General features: G+C 39.5%; 3 protein-coding genes across 3 annotated transcripts; all 3 read left to right on the top strand.

Annotated features, from left to right (window-relative positions):
- The first annotated feature begins 1,969 nt into the window (after positions 1-1,969).
- On the top strand, positions 1,970-8,144 carry skor1b (SKI family transcriptional corepressor 1b). Its single transcript, XM_070907841.1, has 8 exons — positions 1,970-1,980; positions 2,388-4,107; positions 4,467-4,560; positions 4,658-4,762; positions 4,888-4,947; positions 5,353-5,427; positions 7,417-7,491; positions 8,047-8,144. Exons 1-8 carry the CDS (start codon positions 1,970-1,972, stop codon positions 8,142-8,144), a joined length of 2,238 nt encoding a protein of 745 aa, XP_070763942.1.
- A 1,488-nt stretch (positions 8,145-9,632) lies between these two features.
- On the top strand, positions 9,633-18,824 carry pias1b (protein inhibitor of activated STAT, 1b). The gene is made up of 14 exons (XM_070906853.1): positions 9,633-9,671; positions 11,505-11,934; positions 12,133-12,217; positions 12,455-12,502; positions 13,298-13,388; positions 13,477-13,611; positions 13,729-13,834; positions 14,231-14,304; positions 14,549-14,709; positions 15,392-15,525; positions 15,612-15,789; positions 15,918-16,057; positions 16,632-16,669; positions 16,767-18,824. The coding sequence occupies exons 1-14, from the start codon at positions 9,648-9,650 to the stop codon at positions 17,106-17,108; spliced, it is 1,986 nt and encodes a 661-aa protein (XP_070762954.1). The 5' UTR covers positions 9,633-9,647; the 3' UTR covers positions 17,109-18,824.
- A 1,658-nt stretch (positions 18,825-20,482) lies between these two features.
- On the top strand, positions 20,483-25,797 carry morf4l1 (mortality factor 4 like 1). The gene is made up of 12 exons (XM_070907508.1): positions 20,483-20,583; positions 21,926-21,972; positions 22,072-22,139; positions 22,238-22,324; positions 22,710-22,787; positions 22,913-22,938; positions 23,120-23,211; positions 23,354-23,455; positions 23,596-23,684; positions 23,823-23,995; positions 25,209-25,293; positions 25,374-25,797. The coding sequence occupies exons 1-12, from the start codon at positions 20,544-20,546 to the stop codon at positions 25,456-25,458; spliced, it is 972 nt and encodes a 323-aa protein (XP_070763609.1). The 5' UTR covers positions 20,483-20,543; the 3' UTR covers positions 25,459-25,797.
- The last annotated feature ends 470 nt before the right edge of the window (positions 25,798-26,267 follow it).

The raw sequence follows: 26,267 nt of genomic DNA on the forward strand, positions 1-26,267 counted from the left end.
GCAGCACTGTGATTAATGCAGACACACTTTTAAATGAGCTGTTCTCTCTTGCACAAAAAGGTAGAATAAGCTTGAGCCTGATAATGACCTTACTGACTTTTTTTGGGGTACTTTTCTCAGTCTCTCGCTTATAGGCTTGGTGGAAACACACTCATGTTGCACCACTTGAGTCTGTGAATGTGACATTTAGTTTGAAAATGGGGGGTTTTGTATTGAATTTTAAGGGTTTTATTTTGCAATCTCTTGAACAGCTGAACATTTTGGGGTCATTTCATTCCAGTTGGAGTTGTTCACGCTGTCAATAAGGCTTTGAATTTATCTGATGGAAACAATGACTTCTAATTAAGATGTTTATGTTGGTGACAATCGAGGGTTTAACAGGCCATACCCGTTCAATGATCGATAGATAAGCAGATGGAGGAGATAGCCACTTGATTTGAATTTGGTTGCTCTTTTGACGTGAGGAGACGCCCCAAGTTAGACAACCGTCTGTTCACTGTTCATATGGACTCTTGCTCAGTTACAAAAACTTGTTTAATCACAAAGGCAAATAGAGGTGAATTCATAGATTGTAAAATGGTGATCATCGCGGGACAGAATCCATCTGAAGAAGAAAATTACATTTTTTTTAAATATTAAGTCATTCTTATAAAGGTTTTTCTATTTTCATTTTTTAATACAAAAAAAAATAGAATTATAACATTGTTCAATATACCTGTTCTACGATCAAATTATTGTTTTAATAGCCCAGACGTATTATTATGATTATTGATATATATTATTATTAGATATATGTATGCTGCCTGTGTTCACATTAACAATGCATCTCCCTCTCCTAAAATGAGTGAATAATTATGGACAAATTGTCATGATTGCTGCACAGCTCTGTCCCATGAAGACGATAGCACCAACAGGAACGTGTCCTGTTACCTTCATCAATATTACATCACTGCTTGGCGTCGCGCGTGTGCCAGATGAAAACGATTATCCCAAAGCTTTATTGACTTTTAAAAAAAGTGAAATGCATCGTCGCTTATGGCTGTCCTCATTGTTCCTCTGCCTGATCTCGTTCTTTCAGCTTCTAGGAAAAAAAAGGGGAAAAAAGACCGAGCACGGATCACACAGAGGAGAGTGACCTTTTAGAGCAGCTGGTTATTGTTAAAACGCGTGTGGGCGAGGTGTCGCTTGTAAACGATGAATCCGTGGGAACCCCGCACGTGTTGAAGGCCTCCACGCAGTATTCATCAGCGGGCCCCGGAGTCCGCGCGCACACAATGTGTCGGTGGGTCCCTGCTGTTTTCTTTAAGCGGAAAGCCAAATCCCACTGCAGCCTCCTCCATGCAGGAAAATAATTAATTAAACGCATTATGGTCGACAGGCTACAGAGTAATAAAAGCTTAATTTTTTAATTGAGAATTTATTTAAACACTTGGGCCTATATGCTGCTTCAAACAGCGTGTTTAGTTTAGCTTTTATGAAATAAATTGTAACCCTTTTGTTGAACGCTTTATCCATATGTGTAGACCTGCGGGCTGCCATGAGACCAAACACTCAGACCGTCTTCATTGGTCATGAATCCATAGTTAATGCAGACTGCCTGTGTGAGTGGGAGTGCCTCTGCCATAAGTTTTGCCGTCACTTGATTGCGGTCGGTGTCGTAGAGGGGGCTGTACTACATCCTGCCTGCCATGTGGACACACTGCTGCTGCTGCTGCTGCTGCAACACAAACCATCCGCACACAGAGAGAGAGAGAGAGGAGGAGGAGGAGGAGGAGGAGGAGGAGGACAGTCAGTGAGCAGGAGGGAGGCGGTGCTGCACGGACAACTGCGTCCCGCTCCTAAAGCAAACATCTTCACATCCTCCAACACTGACTAGACTTCGTTTCGCTCCGACTTTCGCTTCATCACAGCTTTCTCGCTCACGGCGGAGGGAAGCTGCGCGAACATTAGAGGTGAGTTTTGGAAACTGATGCAGTCTGTGTTTGGGTTCATGACTTCAGTCCATCTATTATAAGCGTTGAGATCACAACATGTAATTATTTATAGGCTTTAAACCTGCAGACACACACAAAAAGGTTGAAGTTGCGGACAAATAAAATTAATTTAAGTGTAGTTTTAACTGTGAGGAATATATAATTTGCACATGAACATTATGTCACAAACATATTGCTTAACAAAGGTCTGATTTTATTCTTAAAGGTTGGTCTCTAACAATAAAAACAAATCGCGTTCATGCAACTTTATAAGAATGGAGGCCTCATTGCCTGACATCTCTGTTTCTATAACAGGTTGACCTGAAATAAAATAAACCAAAGGCGTATTATAAAACTCGACTTGAAACTCATAATAATGTCAAACGTCGTCTCTGCAGCTCCCAGGCCTCCAAGGATGGACTCCATACCTGCGGGGCGAGACTCCAGCTCCTCGCCAAGCTCCAAACAAGAACTTTCCTACCCGGGCACCAAGAACCTGAAGCCCAACCAGGTCGGGGAGACGGTTCTGTACGGAATACCGATCGTGTCTTTGGTGATAGATGGCCAGGAGAGACTTTGCCTTGCACAGATATCTAACACCCTGTTGAAGCATTACAGCTATAACGAGATTCACAACCGGCGTGTGGCGCTGGGGATCACCTGCGTCCAGTGCACCCCTGTCCAGCTGGAGATCCTGCGGAGAGCCGGGGCGATGCCGATCTCCTCCAGGCGCTGCGGGATGATCACTAAGCGCGAGGCCGAGAGACTCTGTAAGTCATTCCTGGGAGCTCATTCGCCTCCTAAACTTCCAGAAAATTTTTCCTTTGATGTGTCCCACGAATGCGCCTGGGGGAGTCGAGGCAACTTCATCCCGGCCAGATACAACAGCTCCAGGGCCAAGTGCATCAAGTGCTCCTATTGCAACATGTATTTTTCTCCTAATAAATTCATATTTCATTCGCACCGCACGCCAGAGTCCAAGTACACGCAGCCAGATGCGGCTAATTTTAATTCTTGGAGGCGGCATCTCAAACTAACCGATAAAAACGGTCAGCAAGATGTATTGCACGCATGGGAAGATGTCAAGGCCATGTTCAATGGGGGCAGTCGCAAGAGGACGCTGCCAGGCTCAGGGTCCAGCTCTCCGTTAAAGCCACAAGGACCCAACCGTCCCCGAGATTCACCCGAGATACCTGCAAAGATCCTCAGCTGCGAGGACAACCGGGGCGGCATGACGAGCACGCGCAGCTACCCGGTCATCCCCGTGCCCAGTAAAGGCTTTGGGATGCTGCAAAAGATCCCACCGCCGCTTTTCCCTCATCCGTACGGGTTCCCAGCTTTCGGCCTGTGCCAGAAGAAAGACGACAGCTTGATGGGAGAGCAAAGCAAAGCGGGCCTCCCGGGTGTCCTGTGGCCTGGTACCAAGGACAGCGCCTATCACTCCTTCCCCATGTTCTGGCCCGCGGCGGGCGCGCTGCCCATGCCCCCCTACCCCCAGACTCAGCACAAACCCCCGCCAGAGCTGCTGTGTCCTCCCAGACAGACTGACATGGACATGTCCGAGCACAGCGACCGGAGCACCAACACGTCAAAAGACAGCATGGTGGAAAACGACCGGTGCTCCAGCACTCAGTCCACGCGCAATGAAGACGACAAGTCAGGGGACGAGGCGAGGCCGCTGGAGGGGATGACCCTCGTGCCCCGGAAAATCAGCTACGTGTCCGCGTTCAGACCCGTTATTAAAGACGCGGACTGCATCGCCAAGCTGTACGGCAACCGGGGCGCTTACAACGGCTGTCGCACCGGCTATCTATCGCCCGATTTTTTAAGTGAGAGCTCCAGCTACCGGTCCATGTCCCCCTGCGTGGACAGCGAGGGCGAGCCGGACGTGGACGTGGAGACAAATAAAACACCAGAGGAGGAGGAGGACTCCCGGCCTCTGTCCTCGGTGTGTCCCCGGACTCCTCCCGGCTTGGCTCACAGTGTTTCAGCAAGCGACTCAGACTCCAAGGGCATGCAGGAGAGCAGCCTGGTTGACTCCCAGAAAATGAGCCTGCACGTGGCCCAGTCCTCTGACAGAGAACTGCAGAGCAAGCAGCTGTCAGAGACCCACATAGCCGCGTCTTTCACTGAAGTGAGTGACTTATAACTGAGAAACACTGGCGAATAACACAAGCTGTAATATTTCACTAAAGTTTTCTGCAAGTGGGTTTCTTTCCTTGACTCGTGTGTACCTTTTAAACAGATAAATCTCTGTGTTCTTGTGGGGGAATTTGTCCTTTATGTTAAAACAGTGTAACAGCAGCAGCATGTCCACAACATTTAGAAAGAAAAATCCTTTAAATAAAAATATATACACTTCAACTTAGAGTAGCCTATATTTTTTTCAATTATTATCATTTAAGATTTTATTTTAATTCATTATAATTATTCTTTCACAAAACCTCCTGTAATTTTAAGAGCTCAAAGAAGTGGTGATTGTGTCTTCTTTAGGTGTACACACCGGGGAGGGCTGAGCTGCAACAAAGGAGCAGTTCGTATCAGTTCAGACCGGCCAATTACCAGACTGGAGTACTTACAACAAATGGTTAGACATTTCTTTTTCTGCTTTTGTTAAAACATTTAGTTAAAAAAAAAAAATCGGAAAAGAGGGTGAAAATTACATCGATTTATTTTCCTTTAAGATGAGAGTGCAAGTAAAGAAGAGCCGTCTTCCACAGTGGAGGAGATCGAAACGAAATCTTTTAATGAACAAAGCAGCGAGGAGAACCAGCGAGAGCCGGATGAGGGTAAGTTACACCGAGGTCAGCAAACAGGAAGAAAAAAATTTGTAGTGTTATAAGGTCTGATTTAAGAGAGACGGGTCTACTTTTTTTGCTGATAGAGGAATATCATTTATTTTCTGTGTATTCAGGCGAGGACGCGCCAGCCAGAGCTCTGCCAGCACAAAGAGCCATAGAAAGTCTGGCAAAAGGTAAGACGGTGTCTTACTGTTAGATCTAGTGATTGACAGATAACAAGGCCCTTCAAAAAAACATTATTATCATCTAATACAATCAGACTATATAATAATGAATAATTCATTTCTTACTGAATTTAAACTAAATGAGACAATGCCTTCGTTTATTTTTATTTTTCTGTTTTTGCCATGAGAGGCAGATTCTTTGGGATTTGTCCCAAAAAACATGAGGGATGAATCTTTTTTCTTTCTATTTTTTTGCCTGCAGGCCCTAAAGACCTGCTCTGAATTGTCGGTGTAAATGATGATGATGTCCTCATCACTGTCATTAAAAATAGAAAAGTGTCCTAGAAGAAAGCTGATACAAAAGCCTGTATACCTTTCCTCCTCAAACACCCTCTATTCTTGTCTGCTTTTTAGAGGAACTACAGAAGCAGCTGTTAGAGCAAGTTGAGCTGAGGAAAAAGCTGGAACGTGAATTTCAAAACTTGAAAGGTAAGCTCAATTCTGCAACAGTGCTTCTCCCACTATTTTTGGATTTCATAGACAGAGACTCAAAAGTCTTTCTGGTGCATGTTAAGTGTTCCTCTTCTGTCATGTTTGTGATTCAGGCCAAAACATGAGCCTTTGCCATGCCATGACCAAATCCACCTCTACAGTGGCTCTCTCTGCCGAGCAAAAATCTGTTTAAGGGCGCCATTCTTCCAGAAATGCTAAGTGGTTCAGGGACACGCTCCCCTGGGACGAGGTGTTTTCAAAACCTCTTTTAACACAGGCTTGAGAGGATTATGATTTTAACCTTCAGTCCAAAAACACACCTGCATCCTCAGAAAATAGCTCTCTGTAGGCAAGAAAGTGGAATTGCATTTAGGGGCTTAATTTAATTTACAGAAACATGTATATAGTGAATAGAAATAACATATATAACTTATATACCAAATACATATTGACATACAGAAATTAAAAAAAAGAGTAATGTGAAAAACATAAAGTGTTTAACACTGTTATGTAACATCTGAGGAGAAAGACAGTTGTACTAAATTTACAACTAAGTGGTTTTTAATGGAAATTTAAAGAATATATTATTAATATATTGGAGAGTGGATGAGCTGCACAGAACTGTTCTATCAGCACTCAGTGAAAAACGAATCAACAGAGTATCTCAAAGATCCCAAAGTTTGTAAAAAATAAAAGTTAAAAAAAAGAATTTAATGGTGCAAAATCTCAGATTAAGAGGGAAAAAAAGGGACTCTCATGTAGTACAAACGTAATTAAAAAGTCTTTATCAAAGTGGTTACAGTACTAGACCAGCGCATATAATCCAGACCTTCATCGGTTTTGGGTGTAAATAAACTGAATTCACCTATCGTACTGTGGGATGACTCTGGATACTGATACATTTACCAGCAAATATATAATATCTCTAATATGACCTGTTGTGTGTAGTTTAAAATTATATTTATTTCGTCTCACCTGCAACGCTACACATGTCAAAGTAAGGAGGATGTCTTAGGAATTAACAGAAAATGATTCAACACTTCAGACTCTTAAGTTGTATTTTGGGGGTTCTGGATATGATTGTCTCATCTCTTTCTAACAAATCTCTCAGTTGTGTCGCTTTTTTTCTTTATGCATTCATTTGGATTCAGCTGAGTTTGATGAATACAAAACATAATCTAGTGACAAGACACAGCTGGTGTATCTGCAGCATCAGACACTTGGTGCAAATGCCTTCGTCCTACATTTATTCCACATTTTTTATTCCACTTTATACACTCTTAATTGCCAATCAGGTGGGTTGTTAAAGGATCAAGTCTAATCTCAGTCTGCAAACAAGACACTATTGAAATACTGACGAAAGCATGTTGATTACAACATCAACAAAAATGTCTAAACAGGTCCTGACAAAAGACACATTTAGTTGTTTTTTTTAAGATGGTTTAGTTTAAATAAAAAGGGATTGGGGTACTTTTGCCAACTATTTTTTTCATTTATACTTAATTTAAACTCTCATCGCTCCATTCATCCAGATTTTAGTTTTTTTCATATAAGAAGTATAGATAATTTACATTGAACTATTTCGAAGAAAATGCTACTTTCTAATCTCAACTATAAAACATAAATATAAGTATTTCCACACCACAGCATGACATAGTATTTAGTACAATTAGGAGCCTTGGAGATTGTACATGAAGTCGCTTTATCTTGAGAACAGCGCCCCCTAGAGGCAGGTTGAATCTTCGGACCGGACCAGTTTTATGCATTTAAGTGTTATCTCCTAAAAGCAATAATTTATAGGGAAGACTTCATCCATCTAAACTCACCTTATTGTCTTTGTTTATTTTGTAATGTTCAAGTGAATATTTGTGACATATGTCAGAAAACAAACGTATATAAATTAGTGTTTTGGGGGATGAAACTGGCGAAAATAATGCTTTTTTGATTGCCACATCACTGACTCAAATCCTGCCATTTGTTCCTCAGATAATTTTCAGGATCAAATGAAAAGGGAACTTTCCTACAGGGAGGAGATGGTTCAGCAGCTTCACATCGTCAGAGGTGAGACAAATAAAGCAGAGGGAGTCGATGCAGCAGCGCCGCGACATGCCTTCATTCTCTGCCGTGGATTTGGAGATTTACTGTGGCATATTTTCCGACGTGATTGATGATGCTCAAAATGTTCTGTGTGTTCAGGAGATCAGGGATTTGTCTGGGTTGTGTCGGCTGTCGTTCACTGATTTGGAAATTGCCTTCATTCAAATCGAAACATTTCAAATCGGACCTGATTTTCTCACCATTTGTCTTGTGATCAGTTTATTAATTTCCACATGTTAATTAAATGCAGACATAGACCTATAACTTAGTGGAAATTATAAATAAACATAACATTTTTTCCCCCACGATTTAAATTGATTACCAGTGCTCATCTTTATGTCTTGGTTATCCGGACACTTTCTGCAGCGAAAACTGTTTAACGCAAGCATGCCTGATGCAAATACGTTTTTTTTTTGTTTGTCGTACTGTATATAGGCTAATATTTGTATTGTACGGGCTAAATCATTCACACACTCACATGCACGTACACTATTGATTGTTTCATCTCCTTCTTCATAGAAGCTCACGACGCTTTACATCATTTCTCGTGTAAGATGTTGACTCCTCGCCACTGCAGCGGATCCTGCTCCTTCAAATCCCCTCTGCTACCACCCTGAATCAGATCACTACACATTTATATATGACAGAGAAACAAAGGACACATCTACAGCTTCTGTCCAGCCATGGAAAACTTCCAAGGACACTAACTTGTAATTACTTGTAATATTTAAAAAATGTGTATCTCCACCCTCAGCATTTATGTAACCATCTTGCATACTGTGAAATTTGTTTTACTGAAATGATACCATTGATGATATTTATTATTTGTGGCAAAGTGCAATGACAATGTATGTATCTTGTAATAGTTTAATAGGTTGTTATTTCGGGATTTCTTTTTGTTGTCAATAATAGCAGCTTTGAGTAGCTAATTCATTGCTCCTTATCCTCCTCTCAGTATTGTGAATTAGCCTACTACTTTTGCTGTGTTCTTCTTTGCAGGCCAATAGCTTACTTTGGATGTTATGCACTTTAAACGAGTGATGGGAATTACCACAAAAAGCTTGTGCATTGAAATAGGCCTACAATATAATTATTTGTAGCGGTCAAACCACGCCTATTTGTTTTTGAAGACTTAAAAAACAGAACTTAGTAGGCTAAATGACTACACCCGCGACCTTGTAGCGACATATTCTATTAAGAGTAGCCTATTTGTTCATGTAATTTTTGTTTTCATCGCTAATTAATAAATCATTTTATTCAATGAAATGTGGATTCTTTCCCCCAATGTTGTCAACGTGCATAATTCCCTTCTCATGACTTTTATTCATATAAATCCTAATTTTGCCCATTTATCTTAGGAGAAGCAAAGAATTTGCTCTGCCTTGGAATTTATGTGAGGTGATGTTACTGAGGATATGTTGGATTAGAACAAGGAAGATATCCATGAGAAAACATATTCATTTAAGTTTCCTATAGGCAGCACAATACGAAAAAATGCAACTAATGATTATTTGGACTGTCGAATATTTGTTTGATTAATCGATTGATTGTTTGGACTAAGGAATGTATAATTGTGGGAAACAGTCCAAGGTGACATCTTCAAATTGTATTTTTTGCCGGTCCAACAATCCAAAACGCAAATAGCCTTTATCTAATATTCAGTGATATAAAACAGAGAAAAACAGCAAATCCTCACATTTAAGGAACCAGCAAGTGTTTGCTATTTGTGCTTTGTAAATGACTTCAACGATTGATTGATTTTTAAAATGGTTAACCATTCATTTTCTGTCAATCAACTGATCAAATCATTGATTAATCGTTGCAGCCCTATATAAAATATAAATAAAAAGGAAGAAACGTTCTTTTACATGTCCAGCTTATCCAACCAGCCCTATTATTTTGTGTATTTTTGCACAAGCAGAACAATATCCCTCAAACAAATGAAGTGGGATTTCAGTGGTAGGCATAATATAAATATAGCCTTCCCTCGACGTCCCATCTGTAGTTATCTCTATTGCGGCAGCGCCCCCTGCTGTCTGCTGCGAGGAAGCGACACGCTATTTTGAATTGGCTCTGTCCCTTGAGGATGGCTGTTGCGCTTGCGCACCTAATGTAACAAGATGGCGGAGAGTGCGGAACTGAAGGTAAAGCGAACCCCTACATTAGCTTGACAAATAGACGTTTCACGCAGTGAGATTTGAATTTCAAATCCCAGGACCATTGTTACTTGACAGTAGAGACCCGATGAGTGTTGTTATCAAAGCATATAATACATATTATAGCAGGGCAGTAGAGACCAGACAAACTGTTAGCTGGCTGGCTAGCTCGCTAGCATTAGCTTTGTTATTGTTGCCGACGTTCCGTTAGGCTGCCTCTGCTGTGCGGCTCACCTGCAGATAAGGCCAGATATCGCTTTTAGTAAAATATGAACACGACATTCATGTCAACATTTTGATTCCAATGGCACTGTAATGTTAGCCACTTGACATTATCAGTAGTTCACCGGGCGGACCTCAGTGTCTGTTAAAAAACGGGCTCTGTCTATTCCCTGGAAGGCAATCGCAGTTTAGCTTCCATTAGCGTTATTTCTGATTAGATGTGATGCTAACGTTAGTCCACGAAATACAGTGACTATCAACAGTCTGGTTAGCTGTAATGTAACTCATGCTGGCGATCAAACACACGAGGTAAAGTAAATACTGAAATTAGTATTTTGTTTTAAGTTTTGTTTCAGTCAGATTACACAAGCATCATACAGGCGCTGTTAGCTAGTTTAAGCTAAATCTACGCTGTCTCCTTCCTCTTTCTACTGTCTGAATGTTTGTAATACTTATTAATTGACTGAAAACAGCCACGATATGATTGTGAAACGTTTTGATCTGCTCCCTTCTTAAAATAGTCTCTGCACTGTTGTCACTCCTCCGTATTATTTCTGTACAGTGAACACATCAGAGTGTACAGTATAAAGGCATTTAACATACACTCATCCAAGTTAGGCTCATCTGTTGGTTATAATGTAGTATATGTACGACTTATAACTGGTGTTATGCGTCACCACAGTTTATTTAACATCCCATATTTCAAGCGTCATCAGCATGTTTACAGTTAATGAAAGTTTTACATCACATTGCACCTTTTGAACACAGTTATTCACAAGACATTACTATACATAGGGTGGATATAGAACATGAGTAACATAATACAGTGGCCTTCCAAGAAACAGTACCTTTGTTTCACTACGTGCAAATGTTATTGTTTTCATTTAATCTTGTCACAGAGGTGTTGATTCAATTCTATGGTAGTTTATAGGGTTTGTGGTGTTATACTTGACTGCATTACACTGTAAAACAGTCTGTGTCAACAGATTAGTATTATGTTGTAAGATGTTTCTGTTATTTTGACAATCTCCTACAACAAAATAACAGGACAATCTTAAAGTACAATGCAGTCTAATACAACATCCCAAACATTCTCAAAAATGTGTTAAAGTAACACCTCTCTGAAACTGTCTCTGACCTATTAAATTCCATTATTATTTGTACTGATACTTGTGTTATTGTTTCCACACCCTGTGTTATCACTTGCAGCATATAGTAATGCTTTATGGATTCAAAAAGTAAGAAACGCTCTGCTTCTAGCCAAAGGGCTGTGTGCCAAAGTCATCTCAGAGTGGCTGTGTTTGTTAAATATATGGTATGATGAAGCTCTTAATGTTGGTCTTTTATTGAGATACTAGCCAGACAAAGGCCAAAGAATTTTTTTTTCATATCTCAGAAATGAAAATGTTATGGGTGTGGACGTCAGTGAAGAATTGATTTTAAAGAAATGAATCAGGCATGCTTTAGTATTAATGTTTTAAATGATCTGAAGTCTGTAGTCAAAATGAGAAAAGAAAACCTGTTCCTTTCTATCAGAATATGAAAATGTGTTTTCCAGGGTGTAATAGACCATTTTTTCCACTCTTCATTTTTCACCAGCAAATGGTAATGAGCCTTCGAGTTTCGGAGCTCCAAGTGTTGTTGGGTTATGCAGGACGGAATAAGCACGGGCGCAAACACGAACTTTTGACCAAAGCTCTCCACCTACTCAAAGCTGGTTGCAGTCCTGCAGTGCAGATGAAGATCAAAGAGCTCTATAGGCGGCGCTTCCCAACCAAAATGGTTTCGCCAGTGGACCTGGCTCTGCCTGTTCATTCTGCCTCCAGCCTGCCTGCTGGCCTCGCCCAGTTGGGATTTGACAGTCACGGTTCCCCGTCGCCTCTGCTTCCTGTGTCTTTACTCGGGCCTAAGCATGAGCTAAGTCTGCCTCACCTCCCCTCCGCTCTGCACCCTGTACACCCTGATGTCAAACTCCAGAGATTGCCATTCTACGATGTGCTGGATGAACTTATTAAGCCAACCAGCCTGGGTGAGTCCACCACTTCCTGCTTAGCTTTGTGTGTAGTAATAACACTTCTCCCTCATGTACATACTGATAGAGCATTGTGACCACATATATCTGAACCATGACTATTGAAGCCATGCTTGGTAAAAGTTCAGTATGAGTTGATTTCTGTAGGTTTTCCCCTCTAACCGTCATGTTCTGGTCCTGGTTTCTTCTTCGTAGCCTCAGACAACAGTCAACGGTTCCAGGAAGCATGTTATGCCTTCGCATTAACACCACAGCAAGTTCAACAGATCAGCAGCTCCATGTAAGTGAGAAAGCTCTATGTGCACATGGTCTTCAGCTGTCAGAGAGATGAGAGGGAAGAAGAAAGAATACTGTGACAGCATTGTAACTACCAAAGCATTTTTCAATTCACTGTTTACATGATTTAGAAAACAGGTGTTATCTGACACAGCCAGCATTCAGAGCAAACTGAGTTGTTATTAATTGTCTGTTAAACTGTTTTGACCAGCCTGAACTGACGTCTCTTTTAATTCTTCAGGGACATATCTGGGACCAAATGTGACTTTGCGGTTCAAGTCCAGTTAAGGTATGTCTGTCATACTTTTCTTCAGAGAATAAAAACTTTCTCTTTTAGTCAGGAAGTTTACTGAGTTAAGTGAATAGTCGGTCTGTGTTTAGCTTCTCTCAGTTTTGAAGCAACCAGAAATAGCCATGTCACTTGTATCGTTCTTGTTATTTCAGTCTTTGATGATAAATGATAAAGATACGAATCAAGATGAATTACAACATGAGCAGGTTCTGAATTGTGGAACAAAGGATGTCTCCTGGATACACGCGCTCCATTATTCACAATGAACTTGAGCCAGTTTTAAAAATAAGCAATAAAAAATGTGGACACATTTTACTGGACACTTCAGGCAAAGTGCAGTAATGGCAAAACCTTTATTCAAAGCAATGGCGTCATTTTCACTAATATGCTTAAACATTTGTTTGCAGTTCAATTCCAGTGGTATAGTTTTTTGATAGCTTACAGGCATGCAAGTGCATCCATTACCTCATGGAAAACCTTACATAAAACCACACAGGCACACTTTGTTGCCATTGTTTTACTTGAGAAAGAATGCTTCATGACATAAAAGAAATTACGTTTTTTCTTAGTTGCAGTTAAATATTCACTGTATGGATGAATGCCATCCTTTAAGAAGTGCTCTCCTATATCATAGATGGAGATGGCTGTACTTGACACAACTGAAATGGTAAAATAAGAAACCAAGACAACCTTTTTGTGAAAGTGGCAACTTAACAGAAACAAATTGCTTTTGTCATTTTCCCCTCAACATTTAAGCTTACCTCTTCTGTAATTTATTGTCTTCATTTTCAGATTTTGTTTATCGGAGACAAGCTGTCCCCAGGAGGATCATTTCCCCCCTAATCTGTGTGTCAAGGTGAATGGAAAACCCTGTAATCTCCCGGTGAGTCCAGACAGTTTGTTGTCAGTTTGTCTCATCACCACCAGTTACTGAGAATCAGAGTCACTGATGTTTCATGTTTTGTCTGCAGGGATATCTTCCTCCAACCAAAAATGGAGTTGAACCAAAAAGGCCCAGTCGCCCCATCAACATAACATCTCTTGTCCGACTGTCCACCACAGTCCCCAACACAATCGTGGTTTCATGGACTTCAGAAATTGGGAGGGTAAGAAGATCGAGGCAAAGCTATATGAATCAAGCCTCATAGTCATTTGAAGGTGATGCTGTAAAGGGTCACCCCAATGTGACTTGTTTTGCTCATTTTTTGTCTTTGTTTTGTCAGAGTTTTTCCATGGCTGTTTATTTGGTACGACAGCAGTCGTCCGCAGTGTTGTTGCAAAGACTACGGGCTAAAGGAATCAGGAACCCCGACCACTCAAGAGCTCTGAGTAAGTTGATTTTGTAGTAAAGACATAGAAAATGTGTTGAGAAATGGAAAAGACTATCACATGAATTGACTTCTTTCATATTGTGACTATTGGCCTTTTTGACCACGTTGTTACAGCAACTTTGAAGTCCCAGGAACTAAACTTAGGACCTAAAAGAGGAACTATATTCTATTTCGTTCTTTTGAAAAGGACCATTTGTTGTTCCACTGCAGTTTTTTCATTGGTTTTACCAAAGTATGTGGAGGTGTACATTTAATCTCAATGTAACGTTTCTCTTTACATCGTTGTATTCTATGTGTATAAATCAAGGATTAATTCTGAGGGAGTTTCACACGTTGATTTAACAGTCGTAATTCTTGTATTTAATCTTTGTGTTTTGCTTTTTCTTTCTTACAGTCAAAGAGAAATTAACAGCTGATCCAGAGAGTGAAATCGCCACCACCAGTCTACGAGTGTCCCTCCTGTGTCCTGTAAATACTCCACTATACTGCTTAATAAAAAAAAAAAGCCTGTGTTATTGTAGTTAGAGAAGTATACCTAGTAGCCTGCAACTGTATTTTATTGTGCAGAGAGACAAAAAGTACTTCTCCATGTACTGTATATTTCATTAGAACACAGCGGCTTTGACCTACAATATTCTGTTATTATACAATTTACTGGTGCGGTATTTAATGTAGTAGTGAGAAGTGACATTTATTTTGTTTTGTGTTAAAGCTGGGGAAGATGAGGCTGACAATCCCTTGCAGAGCGATGACGTGCTCTCACCTTCAGTGCTTCGATGCTACACTTTATATCCAAATGAATGAGAAGAAGCCGACCTGGGTGTGTCCTGTCTGTGACAAGAAGGCACCATATGAGCACCTCATTATTGACGGGTGAGAACAGCACTGCTTCTTCCGGTGCTCGGCAGTATATTATGAGTCCACTATGATGGTTTTGTTTTCAGCATGTAAGGTATGAAACAAACTGCAGGTATTCATTGTGTCTGCCGTAAAGCTGAAATGTGTGCTGACGAGAGGGCTCCGGCAATATTACACAGGGTTGTTCGGCCATTAAAGTCAAACCTGCTTCAACACAATGTGATGTCACATATTCCTGGCATACTACTTTCTAACTGGATAATTATGCAATTTACCGTGACTTTTAAGAAGGAGGATAAGATATTGCTGAGAAAACCTTTGGGAGAAAATCCTTCATGGTGTTATAAAGCACTGCGCTTTCAAACGCATGGATCTATTGCTTAACTTGACCTTCCGGTGTCGTATTTCATCTTCTTATTTGTACCTGCAACCCCTCCCAAAGCAACACCAAGAGCTGTTTGGTCTGAATGCCCGGATAGGAATTGCAACTTGTGCCAATAATACTGTGTTTCTAACATTTAGTTTTCTCTTGTTATTGCACTATCCTGTATGGTGCTGTAACAATGCAAATTTCCCCGCTGAGGGATTATTAAAGGATTATCTCATCTTATCTTTAGGGGTGATGAAGTACTAAAGCTTATGTAATTGTGGTTGCAGAGTTGCCGAGCTGCATTGAAATGTCATGCTGCTTTCACAGGTTGTTCATGGAAATCTTGAATAGCTGTTCTGACTGTGATGAAATCCAGTTCAAAGAAGATGGAAACTGGGCCCCCATGAGGTCAAAGAAAGAGGTGCAGGAGGTGTCTGCTTCGTACAATGGTGTGGACAGCGGTATGTAGCTCGCCTGTTTCAGATTCTTTAAGTGTACTCTTCATTGTGACCTGTGAGCACGGTGCAAGTCAGCTGTTTCTTTGTAGATTCGTCTCGGACAGATCCGCACGAGCAGAAACGGGGATCATCTAATGACAACAGCAGGAAGGTCGATGTGATTGACCTGACACTGGATAGCTCCTCAGAGGATGAGCTGGATGATGAGCCGCCTCCAAAAAGGGTCTGTCCCTCGCTGTCACCTGTCTCTCCACCTCCAAACAAGGGGTGAGTCTCCAAACCACAAACGGGAAGTGAGATCACCGCGAACAAATGTATTTTTAGGATCTTTGTGCTCAGCTCTGTCGTGTTGCTTCTGTTTGTCACTAACCTGATGTGGCGTTGTTTCCTCTCAGAGTACTGAACCTACACAGCCAGACCTCACCTGTGACCAGAGCTCCCAGCATGCCCCCTGTGGAGACCAGCTACATTCCTCCCCCTCCTCCTCTTATCCAGGACTATCGCCACTATTATCACACAACGAGTGACCTGCAAGGTAGACCTGCCACTTGCATTAAAGGACAGATTTAGATTTTTGTTAAGTCTGTCTTAATGCAATAATCACATGCACATATGTATGTGGAAAAAGTTACTGATCACTGTAATCATTCGTTCTGTCCATACTGGTTGTTAAGCAATATGTCTCTGCAACTACACTGTAAGAAATGAGAAACAAAAGTTCAGCTGAAGCTAATATGATGCTTCAGCCATCTGAGTTAGTTGAATCAAATTAAAAGTTACAGTCTTTGTAGCACAAAATAAATTTTTCCTCAGTGTTTACTGGGGAACTGGGTTTGAAAACCTCTGTTTTACAGGGTAGTCACGTCAGGAAGGGGTCACTTCACAGCCAGTACGGACTGATGGATTGAGGAATGATTACAGGAACCCACCATTCTCTCTGTGTACATAAGTCGTGCAAGTTTTGTATTTAGACAGACTTGACAAAAACAAACCTGTCTTTGAACACAGATGTTTATTGCTTGTTAAATCCGTTTGTAAATGTAAATATTGGTAGTGTAAATCCAGAATGAAGTAAATGGACTGTGTTTTCTTCCTTTTCTTACTTACAGATCTAAATTTCTTCTCCTTCCTCCAAGGCGACAATCAGGTATATTTATATTAACATCTGACCTTTGCCAGCGTCATCCTGCAGTTTGTTTATGTTTGGTTGTTGTGTTAATGATCATTCTTTTCTGTCCTGTTAGCATTACAACATGGTGATGGCTGCCGCAGCAGCTGCGTCAGCGTCGGCCTCAGAGGACCATGACCTGCTCCTCAACCGTTTCCTGCCCTACGGCTCGTCACAGATGTTACGGGAGCAGCCGGGGACCCCCGGAAGCAGCACGCTGGCAGCGAACGGAGGCAGCAACAGTGGCAGCACCAGCAGTTTGGTGTCTTCTAGCAGTCTGCGGGACCGCGACAAAGACAGAGAGCGAGACAGAGACAGGGACAGCCACACCATCTCAGGATTGTCGAGGTCCTCAGTGGAAGCTGCAGCGGCTGCAGCCATATATGGCTCCATATCTGACGTTATCTCTCTTGACTAGATCTACACAGAACTGAAAGACAAGTGAGACCCTGAGAACAGGAGTTCTTTGTAAATAAGGAAGAGGAAGATGAAAGAATACAGTGCTATGTACAGAGAGGAAAATCTATTTTCAATTTTACTTATCGTGTATATAAACTTAGGACACTTCTTGTCCGGTGAATTACTTCAGTTGATATTTTTCTGTGAATACTGAAGACTTTTTCACACCTCTTCATGTGGTCCTTTGATTATATTGTACCTTTTGTACCTGGTTTTTACAGTTTTGTTTCGATATTCCATGTCAATGGCATTATTTCAGTATGATATGTGCACAGAACCCAATGAGGTGACACCTTATGGAACATGATATTTAGAATATAAAGAAAATGGGCATTGTTATAGATGTACAAAAGGCAAGTCACAGCAAAACAGGAAAATGTGTAACACTTTCTTTATTTTCTAAATGACACAACTTCTGTCAAAAATGTTTTGACAGCAGAAAGATCTGGCCATTTTTGCCATCACTGTAGATTTTTCTGTAAGACATTCATGCTGTGGTCATATTATTTTTAAGGAATTATTTATGATATAAGTTATGTTGGATGTATGCTGTTTTTTAAAGAAGCATTCCTTATGCCTCTAGGAACTGTTGCCACTAGATTTGCAAAAGCAAACGCTAGATCCTTCTGTTGTCACAACTCTGCGCTCTTTTCGCCTGTTTCAGTCAAATCAAACATGAACAATATTGTATAGTTCAGACTGTACCTAAGATACATATAAATTGGGAGTAAGTCAGTATTGTAAGACCAGGCTTTTTCAGTGTGTCCAGTAAGCAGCCGTCTGTTGTCACATGACACAATTGGACATTTATACACATCTAAGATTTGCAATATTCTGTATTTTTCCTCTAAAGTACATGTTTTATTTTGCATATTACACTTAAAAATATACATAGAAAACTACAGTGGCCAGTTGACATTGACACATTTCTGTTTCACTTTCAAGACGAGGCTAGTTTCTGGTCTACTTGACATAATTATTTAATTGAAAGGCTTAAAAAACGTTAAATTAGTGCAAGTGTATTAATGACATTTCATGATGTCTTCTTGTTTGATTTTTAGCACTTGCTTTTTTACTTAAAGGCCGTGTGGAGCAGTGAAGCGTTCACAGTTGCAGTAAACACTTCAAGAGTAGTTTTCAGCTTTGCATGTCTCTGCGAGTTACCTGAAAGCTCATATGTTTGAGTGCTATGCTGTCCCTTAGTGAGGCCACAGGATGCATAGCCTTTTATGTTAAGTGTATTATAGGCAACAGCCTATAAGTTAACTGTGATAGCTTAGTCTTTGAGTGTATCACAAAATGCATTTCGGCCGAGAAGTTAAAACCATTGAAGTTATTATGGACGCCTCCTCTCCCTTTATTTCTCTTGACTTGTGCTTACAATTAGGATTATTTATTATCATATATATTTTCAGCATTTGTTTGATTTGTGGATATGCATTGCTGTCACTGTATGTGATATTTCTTTTGTAATTATATGATTAATGCTATTTAAAGATGTCATTGTTGCTTGACATGCATTGTAACATTTTCTGTTTCTCTGTCTGTTTTACTATCAGATGATGTCAATAACTCAATAGAGGCTTTGATCATTTTGAACCGCTACAAGGTCTACTGTGCTGTTTGATATTTGTAAGAATTAAACAGATATAGGAAAGTGCATCTTTGTAGTTGCTCTGAGGACAGTCCTGATTCAGGTGTATGTGTTCTGTTACAGTATGCAGGAAGATTATTAGTTAAAATTTAGTTTGTCGTTTCCTAAATCCTAAACTTAATCATGCGTTTTAAACACTTTAATACAGCATATGCATATATCATCATCTGTGTATGTGTAGGCCATTAAGTAACAAGAAATTGCTGTAGGGAAATGCCAATAGAGGTAGCTTAGAAATGGTGTCATATATAGTTTGTCCACCAGAGGGCATTGACAAGTTTGTTTTTCAACTGTAAAATGTCCTGCTCAGTAAATATATTGGCAGCAAATCTTTTAAACAAGACTAAAGGTGTACAGCCATGCTCGCAGCTCTGTACTTCATGAATGTCTGAACTAAATTTCATAACAATCCAATAGTTCAACCTCTTGGTAGAACAACAGGAAAAGTCAGGAGATCATCAAAGTCAGTAGGAAACATGCTCTGTGAACCATGAATGTCTGTGTCCATCCAGTAGATGTTGGGATGTTTCACTGGAGAAGTGAAAACTTTGACCTGCTGTATACAGATTCTAAATTTGTGGAAAAACAAACACTTATTTCGTGATTCTGATACCTCAACTCAGAGTACCTGGCAATACCAATCTGTTGTTTAATTAAAATCATAAACTTGTAGAACATTTTTGGCCCATTTTAAACTGCTTAAATCTTTGACACTGAAAATGTATCGACTGCCATTATGCCAAGATGTCAGACATTACTTTATCATTAATGATGGCTCAGTTCCATTTGAAGTGTGTTGATGAGCCAAACCAATATGCACAATATTTGAGCCCATCCCTGGCACATCCAAATGGAATGCAGCCATCATTGTTTTACAAGTAAAAATGCCCGTCATGAGAAAGGTCTACACAGATAAATGATATTTAATGCGTAAGCTGTAGGGTCTATGTGAAACACTGTGCTGGGTTTGCAGTGTGTGTGTGTGTGTGTGTTGGGGGCGCTGCTTGGTGCTGTTAGGTCTAATGGTTGCTCTTCTGATGATGATAATGATGATGCATCTGACAGCTAAGAAGGTTAAAGCTATTTTACAGGACCAAGTGCACCATAATCTGTAATTACTTATATTAGGAAAATAGGCTAAAGTGATAAAGCATTTCTGTACAATATTCCTGGCAATGAATTGAGGTTTGATACACTCAACTTTTAGCCCATCATGTAGGGAGACAGAATTTGTAGAAACAACAAAAGTTAAATGTCAAATTTGCATTTTACACAAAAAACATTTTACACGTTTTGTTTAGTAATAATATTTTTCTAGAGAGGTAGAGTTGCGCTGGGGGAATCAGGACTGAAACTCAGTATTTTCTTAACTACATACTAAACTAATTTGAATTCATCGGATGACCTCAATTAACACACTTGGTCCAACTTGGTTTCACGACTTGTGTTTAGCCAGGAAATTACTTTTCTAAAACAAACCACTGATTAAAGATCCAGAAAGCAACAACTGAAGTAAGACTTTCAACACATAAGGTAAATAGGTAAATGAGAACAATATTCAAAAAGCCGGTTATTTTCACACCACGTTATTTAGCGCTCGGCTTTTCATTTTGAAGCGCTTCTTTGGTCGCGGGATTAATGCGTCACCCCGTTGATTATGACGTTTTTAGATAGCGGCGCCGTTTCAGACTGGAATGGGAGCTAGCGATTTTTCCCATATTTTGATAGTTTAATCCGTGAATGGCGCCAAAACAGGACCCGAAACCTAAATTTCAAGAAGGTAACAAGCTGTCTGTTTTCATTTCTGATACATATATGGTGTCGGTCAATGCCGGAGCCGCCGGAAAGGTCCACAATGTTAGCTAGCTTTAGGATCGAAACAACACTACCGCCGCCGAACAGCTAGCGTTGTTAGCCTTCATTGTTGTTGCACAAAACAGGTTTTGGTCTTTTTTGTTAGTCACGTTAGTTACATATTCAACATTTTTCTTTACAACAAAGTGTAACGTTAGCAGTAGCATAGCGGCAAAGTCTGTGGTTTGAATTTCAGAGGTGTCGTTAGTAGCTAAAGGCAGTAGCTTCATTCATGCAGTGTTAGCTTCTTATTGATTTCACCGCCCACCTCTCTGTTCTCACTGCGAACTGTTAGCCGGGTTCTAGCTGGCCTACTGTATGGCTAACTGCTGTTGTCATATTGTATCAGATGTGTCAAGTGCATTGTGTGTTGAAAGTACTTCAGTGGTCTTTGTTGGTGAGGCCAATCAACTTTTCTCAAGTAAAAAAAAAAATCGTACAGTGTTTCAGGAAGGAATTGTAAGATATATCATATATGCATCGGTTAATCATTGAATTCATTCATTTTAAAAGTGTAGAAGAAAAGTCCCATCAAAAGTCAGTACAAGTTAGTACCAAGTTACTTATTTAAAATGGTACACAATATCTCAACGTAATAATTTAATGTTTTAATATAATAATTAGGACTGTCTCATTTGAAACTTTCTAGAATTAAATTAATTAAATGTAAAAGTTCTCAAACCCAAGTCACGAAGTAATTCTCTTTATTAGGGTAGAAATGGTTAGTCAATGAATTGATTATGGATTGATCATTTGACAGAAATTAATTAACAGATCTTGATCAGAATCAGAAATACTTTATTGATCCCAGGGGGGAAATTACACTAATTACACAAATTATCAGTATTGAAGCAGCTTCTCATATAGGAGGATTTTCTGCTTTTCTGTCTTACATAATTGTAAATCGAACATCTCTGGGATTTAAAGGCTAAATGATCAGACTTGGGAAATATTCAACAGGTGATTCAATAATGAAAATAATCAAAGTGTTGGTCTCAGTCCTACCCTTAATTAAATGAAATGTAATTATAAACTTAGATGTAATTATTATTATTGTTCTCGGCCATCAGTAAGAGATCAGTGTTGGTTGCTGGTTTAGGAGATGTACAAGAATTTAAATTTAAGGTGTAATAATTCTTCGGCCTATCATAAGCCTCATCATGGACCTTCAGCATGTTTGTGTGTGTGCAAGTAGTTTAGTCAGCTTTAAACTTTCATTTTGTTGTACTTCTCTCATGCTGTTTTTAATTGACCAACACTCTGTTCAGGTGAAAGAGTGCTGTGTTTTCATGGGCCATTGCTCTACGAAGCTAAGGTAGGCTGCCTTAGTTAGCTGGTTTCTCTGATCATGTGATCCTCCTCTGAGTCCCTTCATATAAGTATTTTTGACCATGAATTATGTTTCTCTTTGCAGTGTGTAAAGATAAACATCAAGGACAAACAAATCAAATACTTTATTCATTACAGTGGGTGGAATAAGAAGTAAGTTCAATATAGTTCAAATAAATCAAGTCTTTAAGATTTGCACAGTAAAGATTTCCCAAGTGCTTGATTTCTTTTCTTGATGTTTTATATTCCAGCTGGGACGAATGGGTTCCTGAAAGCAGAGTGCTTAAGTATGTGGACAGTAACCTGCAGAAACAGAAAGAGCTTCAGAGGGCCAATCAGTAAGTCCATTCTCTCTTTTTTTTATCTTTACAGCTAATGTTAGTGTTTACAAATGCCACTATAATGTGTTTTCTTTTATGACCAAGGTCCACAGAGAGCAAATTAAGAAAATATACAGTCATCCTCTAATTCTAGTAGAACGTGGTGAACATGATAGATAATATATGAAATTCAGAAAAGAAGACCTAATGTTTTACAACACACTGGAACACAGAACATCGTGTTGGCTCTACAGAAACAAAAAAAAAATACAGATGAGGTTTGCAGAAATATGTAGCATAATAAATCCACTGCTGTCTATGTGCTGAAATCTCCTGAAAACAGACTGACTTTAATATGAAGGATGTATTAAGTAATTGAACTTGTTTTGTCTTCTTAATTCAGAGACCATTATGTAGAAGGAAGAATGAGGGGAGCTGCGCCGAATAAGAAGATACCTGCTGCACCGCAGAAAAATGATGTGTGAGTTAGTTATTCCACTTGTCACCTGCTGCGATGTCTCTTGCCAAACTGTTAAAGAGGCGTTATACCTGTTAATGTTTGTTTATTATTATTTTAACACCTGTCATTTTTCTTTTCTTTTGTAGGAAAACCAAAAAGAACAAACAAAAGCGTAAGTGCATTAGCTGAAACGCTCCAAAATATAATTCAGTGTGTTTCCATCATCATTACAATAGAAGCTGTAAATTGTCAGGAAATAACAAGCATAATTAGTTATAGTAGGGTGTCACAATAACTTTGGCATTTATTTCATTTATGAATTAAATAAGTTACGTATGTTTCCGTCTCTGCAGCTCCTGGTGCAGGAGAAGGGACAAGTTCAGGAGGAGATCCAACTCATCCTCCACGAAAGAAGAGGGCACGTGTTGACCCAACAGTTGAAAGCGTAAGTTCATAAATCTACTAAATTGCTTCTCGCAATGATTTTTCTAGTTGGTGGTTACTTTAATTTGCTAATTGATGAGGAACATTATGATAATAACATTCCTCTCACGGCTTCCTTCTTAAATCTTTTCCTGTCTGTTCAGGAGGAGACTTTCATAAATCGAGTGGAGGTTAAAGTAAAAATCCCTGAGGAGCTGAAACCATGGCTTGTGGATGACTGGGACCTGATTACAAGGCAAAAACAGGTTAGTAACCAGTGACTTTAAAATTTAAGTTTAACCTTCACAGCATTTTATTTTATTTATATTCTCACATGTATTTACACAATAACATCTGTAAGGTATTTATCCACGTTTCTTTTGTCCTTTTTGTTTTATGCCTTCAGCTTTTCCACTTACCTTCCAAAAAGAATGTTGATGGAGTCCTTGAAGATTATGCAAACTACAAGAAATCAAGAGGAAACTCTGACAGCAAGTAAAAATGCTCATTGTTACTTGTCACACACACACACACACACTTCAGCTGTTGTACAAAAACATGACATGCTTGTTTATCCATTTCAAAGCTCTGTCATATACTGTATATATAATTCGTTTTTCCTCCACTGCTCAGGGAGTTTGCTGTAAACGAGGTGGTCGCTGGTGTCCGGGAATATTTCAATGTCATGCTGGGAACACAACTTCTTTACAAATTTGAGAGGCCGCAGTACGCAGACATCCTGGCCAACCACCCAGATACATCTATGTCTCAGATCTACGGCGCTCCCCACCTACTCAGACTCTTTGGTAAGAACACCTGCACATTACTCTGCTGTAGTGTTTGTAATGCAATGAGGCATAAAACATCTGCCCTCGTCTAGGGGGGTAGGAGGGCAACATGAACGTTAAAAGGTTGTTCCCCTCCCGGCCCTCAAAACTCTGAGTCTGAACACTGGATTGTAATTAAAGTGAAATAATTTATTCCTACCAACAAGGTGAATTTGTGACAACAGACTGCAGCAATAAAGTTCAGGGTGAAACAAGGCTAAAACTACAAACTTTTCTCCTCAAAAGTGCTGACAAACCCTCTGAAACAAGTTACTAGACAGTTAATAAACCTGACTCCCTGGATACAGAACAACAGGAGAAAATGGCTACAACTTCAGGGCTGTACAAAATGTGGATTATTCTATTTTACAAATCTACACAGATACTTACAGCTAACCTACTAGAGAAGATATCACAGCAACTACAAAATAGTTTGGTGTTTGAAGCCATACAACATACTGTTGAGAAAGGCTTTTTAATTATTAGTATAGTTACAAAAGATTTTGACTGAGATTTTCTTACTTCTGAAACAGGACCTGGAAGATCAGGTTAGTACAATTTCTCCCCTGGGATCAATAAAATATTTCTGATTCTGATTCTGATACTTTGGCTCTCTGTATCATTATCAGATTTAAAGAAATCTAAAATATCAATACTCAAAAATAGGTCGGGCTGTAGTAAGAAGAAGAAATGCACCCTAAAATGTGTTGACATAAAACACCAAATCTGCAGACTTTTTCTGCCACACAAATATCTGTCTTTTCTCTCATTATCACTTCAAAAACCTTAAAAAAGAATCAAATAATATTTGGAAATGAATTCTGGCTTCCAAGAGAATAACTCACAATTTTGTTGTAAACATTTAAAACAGAAAATCTGTGCATTTATAGCCATCATAACCCCTTCATTACCTGCTATTATATCAGCCTTGTGTACATAAATAAACCAAAGCCATGTCAACTAGAATTAGATATTAAGACTTAAGAGTGCAGCCTGTTTCTTTTAAGTACATTTTGTACAGATCGGTATTCATCTGTTTCATCCACCATGACCTGTGTTTTGTGCTGTTTGAAACACTTGGATCACCTCCTTGTGGGGATCAGTGAAGTGGAAATACTGAAGTTATTATAAATGAATACAGGGGTTAGAAGTCATGTGGTGTGTAAAATCTGTTTTTGTTTGGTTTTCAAAGTCAGAATTGGGGCTATGCTGGCGTACACTCCCCTGGATGAGAAGAGCCTTGCACTGCTGCTCAGTTATCTACAAGATTTCCTCAAGTGGGTATTCACAAAACTGTTAATAAGGCTCATATTGATTCATCTGCAGCAGAAATGAGTAAAATGTTGTTCCTTTCCAGGTATCTTGTAAAGAACTCTGCATCGCTCTTCAATGCAAGTGACTATGAAGTTGCCCCTCCAGAGTACCACCGCAAGGCAGTTTAAGGTTTTTTGTTTTAGGATCTGAAGCCTTTGTGCATTGAAGTTCGGAGACGACATTCTTACCTGTCGAAAGGATGTGATTTCACAAAACAGCCTTTGGAGAACAGATTGTGCGAGATCTGTTGATTTATTAAAGAAGAATCAGAGCAGGATGTCACACTAATCCCTGGACAAATTCATTTTCTTTCATGTGGAAAGCTGCTGAGTACGCTCTTCCTGTATTGGTATGTTTTTCAGTACCACTTTTTAGTTTCTATGATACTTGTTTTGTCCGGTGTTTACCAACATCTTTTTGAAAAGGAATTTCATCATGTTTTAATTTTCTTTTGGTTCAGATGCTGGCTAAATTTGTCTTGTAGGCTGTCATCATTTTCTAATAAAAGTATTTCATTCTCAAGTTGTTGGTCCGTCTTTATTTAGAAGCCAGTTTAAGGTCAAATTGATTGTCCTTCTCTTCATTCACAGCGGAGTGATATTGCTTGTTACTGTTACTGACGTCAGTAGGTTGTCCCAGCTTGTTTTCTTGGCTTAAATGCTCAAATCTCCTGTTTATGAAAATGTACCGAGGTGGATTTAGACAAGAGTACATTTTGTCTTTGGCCAGATGTTTCAGAGAGGAGCCATGTTTGGTTAGTATCTTCAGAGACTTGAGTTCATGAACAATAAGTGGTAATTTCATTCAAAGAACTGATATCAGTTTGAACCATTAACCGTTTACTGCACCATTGCTTTTGCATTAGCTCTAAATTGAAAATGAATAACAAGGATAACTGAAAAAAAAGCAAATAGTTAAAATGTCAAATTATGTTAAA

Source organism: Enoplosus armatus, chromosome 6, assembly GCF_043641665.1.
Source record: "Enoplosus armatus isolate fEnoArm2 chromosome 6, fEnoArm2.hap1, whole genome shotgun sequence".
Classification (NCBI taxonomy): Eukaryota; Metazoa; Chordata; class Actinopteri; order Centrarchiformes; family Enoplosidae; genus Enoplosus; species Enoplosus armatus.

Excerpts from the sequence above, each read along its gene's own strand:
- skor1b (XM_070907841.1), top strand. Across the intron at positions 5,428-7,416 it reads TGAATTTCAAAACTTGAAAG|ATAATTTTCAGGATCAAATG; the intron begins GTAAGCTCAATT and ends TTTGTTCCTCAG. Across the intron at positions 7,492-8,046 it reads GCAGCTTCACATCGTCAGAG|AAGCTCACGACGCTTTACAT; the intron begins GTGAGACAAATA and ends CCTTCTTCATAG.
- morf4l1 (XM_070907508.1), top strand. The coding sequence starts at position 20,544 with ATGGCGCCAAAACAGGACCCGAAACCTAAATTTCAAGAAG. Across the intron at positions 23,456-23,595 it reads TGATTACAAGGCAAAAACAG|CTTTTCCACTTACCTTCCAA; the intron begins GTTAGTAACCAG and ends TTATGCCTTCAG. Across the intron at positions 23,996-25,208 it reads CCACCTACTCAGACTCTTTG|TCAGAATTGGGGCTATGCTG; the intron begins GTAAGAACACCT and ends TGGTTTTCAAAG.
- pias1b (XM_070906853.1), top strand. The coding sequence starts at position 9,648 with ATGGCGGAGAGTGCGGAACTGAAG. Across the intron at positions 11,935-12,132 it reads TATTAAGCCAACCAGCCTGG|CCTCAGACAACAGTCAACGG; the intron begins GTGAGTCCACCA and ends TCTTCTTCGTAG. Across the intron at positions 14,305-14,548 it reads GAGTGTCCCTCCTGTGTCCT|CTGGGGAAGATGAGGCTGAC; the intron begins GTAAATACTCCA and ends TTTGTGTTAAAG.